At 63.5% G+C, this 6,819-nt stretch overlaps 1 protein-coding gene across 2 annotated transcripts; it reads left to right on the forward strand.

Annotated features, from left to right (window-relative positions):
• Positions 1 to 403: 403 nt before the first annotated feature.
• Positions 404 to 5,736, forward strand: IRX6 (iroquois homeobox 6). Of its 2 annotated transcripts, XM_052797890.1 has the most exons (8): positions 404 to 1,057; positions 2,212 to 2,457; positions 2,728 to 2,837; positions 3,128 to 3,208; positions 3,317 to 3,435; positions 3,566 to 4,063; positions 4,285 to 4,386; positions 4,642 to 5,736. In XM_052797890.1, exons 1-7 carry the CDS (start codon positions 1,013 to 1,015, stop codon positions 4,383 to 4,385), a joined length of 1,200 nt encoding a protein of 399 aa, XP_052653850.1. In that variant the 5' UTR covers positions 404 to 1,012; the 3' UTR covers position 4,386; positions 4,642 to 5,736. The 2 variants fall into 2 exon arrangements, with proteins under 2 accessions (XP_052653850.1, XP_052653849.1); XM_052797889.1 differs by having other exon boundaries at positions 407 to 1,057; positions 3,128 to 3,435.
• Positions 5,737 to 6,819: the final 1,083 nt, after the last annotated feature.

Here is a 6,819-nt window from a genome sequence, read left to right on the forward strand (position 1 = left end):
CGAGGTGTGAGCCCGCTCCCGCGGCTCCGGGCCGCCGCGCAGGGCAGGGGAGCCAAGGCGGGGAGCACAACGAATCGGCTCGATTGCAAAAGCGGTGCCGTGCCGTACAGCAGAGGCCGGCCCTGAGAGTGGGAGCCGGGGGGCAGCGGGAAGGAAGGGCCGGCGGGGCTGCGCCGGCCGGGCCGGCCCCGAGCTCTGCTGCCCCGGCTGCGGCGGGCAGAGCCGCTGTCCTGCGCCCCTCACACCGCCGGGGCCACCGCCGGCCCTGCCCTCCGCTCCTCCTCCCTGCAGCTGCAGGGCCACGCTGTCCGGGGGACGCGGCGGGCACACCGCTGGATGCCGTGATTTCCCCCTTTTATATTTTTTTTTCCCCAAGACAAATTTGGATTGTGTTTTAGGAAGGGGGGGGGGGGGAGACCAACCGCAACGCACCGCCGGTCCCTGCCCTTGACGTGCATCGCAGCACAACATTAAAACAACATGAAACAAGCGCTGGGAGCGGGCGCGGGGCGCGGGGCGCTGCCTGCTCCTGCCCGCCGCTGGCTGCTCCTGCCGCGCCGCTGCCTGCTCCTGCCGGCAGGGCCGTGACGTCACGCCGCTCCTCGCCCACCGATGAACGCTAAAGACCTATAGAGCAGAAAATAATACAACAAGCAAGCTCCGTATCTTGCAAGCCCTACGTGATTTTCCCCCCCTCTTTGAAAAAGCCCCTTTGCACTTAAACTCTCTATACATGTGGGGTGGCTTTTTAAACTCTCTCTATACAAACATATTTATTAAGAGCGATGGGAAGTGGGGGGTAGCCTATTTTTTTAATCCAGGCACCAACACCACCATCCCCCCCCGCCTCAGATGTCTGGCTGCTTTTCTTAAGTGCAATCATCTATAATTGAGAAAAAAAAAAGCCATACGTGGAAATGTGTGTGTGAGAAGGTGCATCTTGAAGCAGGGTTTAGTTACAATCGATCTTGGGGGGAAAATATTGCTTATGGTCCAAAAATAAGGAGCAACTATGTCCTTCTCTCAGTTCGGATACCCCTACAGCACCACTTCACAGGTAAGGCGAGTGAGCAGCACTCACTTTTGTTCAGATTCTGCTGCTGCTGTCCAGATGTCTTGTTCCCCCTCCCTTTTTTTCTTCCCTTTCCCTTACTTAGAGTCTTTTTTTAAAAGGGCACATCTGGAGCCTTTTTTTAAAAAATGTGCGTGTGTGTTTATGTCTCGTTTGTGTTGTGTTAGGCTTAAACAAATAACTCTCAGCGTGCACAGCAAAGGCGTTTTAGGAAACCGGTAATTACCCCCCCCCCTTTCCCCCCCACTGTTCAGTTTTAAGTGCAACAAACAAATAAATACATAAATCCCGGCAGCGACCGATTTCCAAGCCCGCGGAGCTGCCCCGCGGAGCGACCGCGCTGCGCCGGGCGCTGCCCCTGCCGCGCCGCTGCCGCCCGGGCACCCGCGGAGGGTGTGCGGGCAGGGGGGAACCGTCGCTCGGCGGGCTCGGGGTTTCACTAGCGTTTCTGCGGAACCGGGCTGTGCCGTTTTCTCCACCCTTCCTTCCCGGGTCGGTCCTTTTCCTGTGTTTTATTAGGATGTGTCGAGAGTTTTCCCCCCCTCCCCATACGATTTCCGAAGGACACCCCCCACCCACACCCACACCAAGGCACCCTATATTAACTAAGTCGTCGCTATACCGTACCTCGAGTCACGATTTATTTGGGTAGAATTATTTATACACCGTAATCACTGCAAGATGTGCCTCCCTCGCTTGGGAAGTTAGCTGTCCCCTTGAACTTATTGAAATCAAATGCCTTCGATTGCGTTAGCTGACATATTTACTGCTTTGCCTATTGTCAAATTAACTGTAATCGCAACTTCTTGCCTTTAAATCAATGCAAACGGACCGAGCGGGGGCGGGAAGGAAGGAGCCGTTACGGATCTTTTGCCATTTGCGAGAGCAATTATTTCCTTAAAGTTTTGCCTGCTTGATTAATCGTGCCCCCTTCCCAAGGGCTCCCGCTTCCCATTCCTTTATTTCCCGGTTTCTATAATTACTTGCTTCAGCCCAGGTTTCCTATTCCCCACCTCACCCCCCCCGCCACCCCACCCCCCCGCACACACACAGCCGCGCACACGCTTCTAAATTCCCCCCGATGGGGCTGCCTCGACAGTCACTCGGCGCCGTCCCGCTCTCTCCTCTCCTCTCCGCAGTTTTTCGTGCCCGCCAGCCCCAGCACGACCTGCTGCGAGGCTGTCCCCCGCTCCGTGCCGGATGCCTCCTCGGCGCCGGCCGCCGCCTCCCTCTGCTGCGCCCCGTACGAGAGCCGGCTGCTGGCGCCCGGCCGCGCCGAGCTCAATGCGGCGCTGGGCATGTACGGTGCCCCGTACGCCGCCGGCCAGGGCTACGGCAACTACCTGCCCTACAGCGCCGAGCCCGCCGCGCTCTACACCGCGCTGGTGAGTGTCCGCCCGCCCGCCCGGGCAGCGCACCGGAGGGCGGGGGGGGTTGGGAGGGGGGTGCGGTGTGTGCAACAGGCGGCAAACTTCGTAGTTAGCAGTCGGTGTCGGGGCGGGGGACCGCCGAAGGACGCGGAACCGGCGCGGTCCCGTCGTGGGGGGGCGGGGAGCCGAAGGGACTTGGCTGCCGCGGGGACCCGGGGCGGCGGGGGGGACGGACGGCGGGGTTCCCTTCCTGCTCGAGGCCAAACGCTGCCGCTTCCCTTGCAGAACCCCCAGTATGAAATCAAGGACGGCGCCGGCACGTTGCACTCGGGGATCGCACAGCCCGCTGCCTACTACTCCTACGATCATTCCTTGGGGCAGTACCAGTACGACAGGTAAAACCCCTTTGATCAGCGCCCGGCAGCATTAGCATCCCCTGGCGAGGCAGCGGCCGACATCAAACGGCGGGGGGCGGGGGGGCTCCGACCTGACAAACGTTGTACAAAAGAAACGAGGCGCCCCGGGAGCACCAGTCAGCTAAAATCAAACTTGGGCGGCGATGGCAGGCGGGCAGGGGCAGGCGGGCAGGCAGATGGGCTGGGCCACAGCGGCCTGCGGCGGGGCCGGGCCGGGGGGCTCGTGCCGGGCTCCCGCCGGCCCCCCCTTCCTAACCATTTCCCAGCAGGTACGGGACGGTGGATTTCAGTGGTTCGGCCAGACGCAAAAATGCAACGCGAGAGACGACGAGCACCCTCAAGACGTGGTTGTACGAGCACCGCAAAAACCCCTACCCCACCAAAGGAGAGAAAATCATGCTGGCCATCATCACCAAAATGACCCTGACGCAAGTGTCCACTTGGTTTGCTAACGCCAGACGGAGGCTCAAGAAAGAAAACAAAATGACCTGGTCTCCCAAGAACAAAGCGGGGGAAGAGAGGAAAGAAGAAACCCCGCGGGAAGAGGAGGAATACGGCGCGGAAAGCGAAGGCAGAGGTAGGCGGGAGAGGCAGGACGGCCGCTTCGAAGTAGCTCGAAGTGGCGGCCGATTTCGAGGCCACCCCAACTTCCCCGCCCCCGCACTAACGCCCTGCCGCCCCCTCCTCCCCGCTGTCTGTCCGAGCAGAGCAGAAGAGCTGCAAGGAGGACAAGGAGCTGCGGTTCAGTGACCTGGACGACCTGGAGGAGGAGGAGGAGGAGGAGGAGTCGAGGAAGCCGGAGAAGGGCCCGGCCAGCTCCCTGCAGGAAGCCCCCAGCCTCGGCGCGGCGCTACCCAAGGCTCCGCGGAGCGACTGCAGCCTGCCCGGCCCCTTCCGCGCCTTTCCCTGCGCCAAGGCCCCCGCCGCGGACTTCGCCCCCGCCGCCCTGGCCGGCCCGCCGCCGCCCTACGCGCCCGCGGAGAAGCCGCGCATCTGGTCGCTGGCGCGCACCGCCGGGGCCAGCGCGGCGCGCAGGGGCAGCCCCGAGGGCCGCGGCGCGGAGGGAGGCGGCGGCGCGGCGGGGGAGCAGCCCCTGCCCGCCAAGGCCTTCCGGAGCTCCGCTTTCAACCTGCAGCCGCTCCCGCGGAGCTGCGCGTCCCACCGCGGCCTGGGGGAGCCGTGCCAGTACGCGGCGGCGGGCAAAGGTACCCGCGGGGACGGGGGGGACCGCGGGCCGGGCCGGGACCCAGGGCGCGGCGTGAGCCCGCCTTCGCGCTGACCCCCGCCACTCCCCCACCCCCGCCGTGCCCAGGTGTCAGCCCGGCGGTGCGGACGCCGAGGCTTCCCCGCTCGAGGGGAGCGGGCAGGGGAGGGCGGCGGGGCGGGGCCGGGCCGGGCCCACCGCGAGCCGCTCGTGTCTGTGCAGGCTTCGGGCGGGGCGCCAAGGGCGGCCCGGGGGCCGCCGAGCTGGGCGGGACCTGCCTGGACAGGCTGCGGACGGCGTTCCGGCCGGTGCTGCGGAGGTGAGGTAGGTGAGGGGCCGGCTGCCAGGACCGACCTCGGACGAAGCGCAAGCCCGCCCGCCCGGCCCCGGGACACCGGAGCGGGCCCGGCCTGGGAGCGCAGCGCCGGGACCATCGCTCTGCCCCGCTCCCGGAGCCCCCCCCGTCCGGGCGGGACGGCACCCCCCGGCCCCGGGCGCGGCCCCGAGAAGGGCCGGCGGGGCCCGGCCGGCAAGGGAGCCTGCCCGGGAAACGCTCATCACCGCTTCTCCCTCCCGCAGGGCCGCCCGCCCCTTCCTGAGCGCTGGCGACGGGACTCCGGCTGCAGCGAGGCTCTCGGCTTGAAACAACGAAAGAAACCTCTCCCTGGCCCGGCGATGACTTCCCCGCCCCGCAGGCACGGCCCGCGGCTCAGCCTCCCTTGCCCTCGCTGGGGAAACGTCCCGCCGCGGCACAACGTGCTTCTCACATGGGGCCGAGGGGCGCGGCGGGCGGAGCGGCCGCGCCCGCGGGACCGGCGCCTCCCCCCCCCCGCCGCCGCCGCCCGCTTGCCGTTTGTTCAACACCCCTCATTAACGTCTTTGCAAAAAAAAAAAAAAAAGAAAAAAAAGAAAAAAAAAGCTAATCTTTTATTTTTCTTCCCCACGTCGTGACTTTTTTTCCTTTTCCTCCCACCCTGCTTCCTCCGCGCCCCACTCCACCAAGGTGTGTTGTTCGCGGTTGCTCCGCGCCGTCCCGAGGAGGCGGGAGGAGGAGCGGCGCAGGTTACGCCGGGCTGTTTATTTCCCGTCGCTGTACATAGATACCGCTGAAAGTATTTTTCAGAGTCTCTAATTAACAGGGATAAGCTGAACGCCGTGAAGCTGTCCTGTGACCCTGGGAGTTCTTCAGGCAGGAGCCGGCGCAGCCCGGGCAGAGCGGCCCCCAGCCCCCGGCCGCCCCGGGCACCCGCCGCCTGCCCCAAGGCACGGCCGGGGCACCCCCGGGCAGCGAGTGGCGACCGGGCGGCGAAGTAGGACGTTGTTAGTGGGTCACCGCCGTCAGTCAGTGAAAAGAGCAGTGCTGCACTTTACAGGACAGATGAGAAAGGGAAACCGTATCTCTGCATTATTTCTGTTTAATTAAAAGTGTCATCCAACACTTTGTGTTCAGACTAATAAACGAAGCAGGGATGAGGAAAGAATGTTTCTTTGTTCCTCTCTCTAGAAGCAGTGGCAATAATTTAAATTAATAACTGGTAATTAAGAGGTCATCTATAGATCAACCCAATACCTGCTATTTCCAAGTTCACCAGGGTCAACATTTACATTAAGTCATTTGTGGTCAATAGAGTCCAATGAATTCTGCCTTAATAAATCAGGGAAATCAATCTTGAATATCGAGTAGACTTCTGTATGTTTACCAAAGGCTACCAAGACAAGTGGGGCTGCAGAGCTGGGAGTCCTCTGGGTTTGCGAGGGGAAAGGAGAAACTGCAGCTCAACGCAGGGAGAGGTGGCGGGCCCTGCCCCCGGCTTCGGCCCCGCTTACGGCCCCGGCCCCGGCCCCTCCCGAGCTGGGGAGGGGAGCGGAGCAGCCCCGGGCTGCGGGGGCACCTGTCAAAGGCGGCAAACTGGGGGGCTTTGCAGGGGCCAGGGGAGGAAGGGGGCGGGGGGGACGGTGTAAGTGTACACGAAGGCCAGCAGGTAACGGAGCAGCCGGGAGCGGGGTCGGGGCCGGCCGGGAGCCCCGCCGCAGACGCCCGGCCACGGGGCTTTCCCGCTCTCCGGAGCAGTCCCGGGCAAGCGGCAGCGCAGAAGCCGCAGTCTGGCAGTGACCCGCAGCTTAGAGTAGGGGAAATTAAGCTGCGAAAAGATAAACATTGTTTCAAGTCGGATTTGAAGGATTAGGGCTTGTAATAAAGAGTATTAGGCCCTTTCGAAGGGTTCTTGCAAGGCGACTTTTCCGCCCCTCCTCTCCCACCGGAGGGGAGAGGTGTTATCTGCCCCCGGAACAAAGCGCAGGTTCCCCACGCGTGTCCGCAGCGGCGGGGCCGGGCCGAGCACCGCTCCCCGCCGTGTCCCGGCTGCCTCCGCCCAGCGCGCCGGGGAGAGACCCGGGTCCCTCCCGTTCCGTTTGCCCCGCGACTTTGGGAAGAGGCTCCCCGGAGAGGCAGCTCTGCAGCGGCCTCCTGAGCTGCCCACGGGAGAGGAAACCCGCACGGCCCTCGCGGCCCAGGGGCAGCCAGGAGCTCCCCCGGGTTGCCGGCTCTGCCCCCCGGCCCTGGTATCCCCCGGCCTCCACGGGAGCGCCCGAAGGAGCCGCGAAGCCCCCGAGGGTGGTTAATTAGTCGGGTGCAGGCTTCGGCATCTTTCTAAGGCAGGCACGAAGGTAACCTCCAGGAGTCTTAAGACTTTTTTTAATTACTTTTACTCCCCTTTTATTAAAGGTCAAGTGATCGAGACGCAGATTATCCCGCCC

The sequence above is a fragment of the Harpia harpyja genome, chromosome 9 (assembly GCF_026419915.1).
Source record: "Harpia harpyja isolate bHarHar1 chromosome 9, bHarHar1 primary haplotype, whole genome shotgun sequence".
NCBI classification, from domain to species: domain Eukaryota; kingdom Metazoa; phylum Chordata; class Aves; order Accipitriformes; family Accipitridae; genus Harpia; species Harpia harpyja.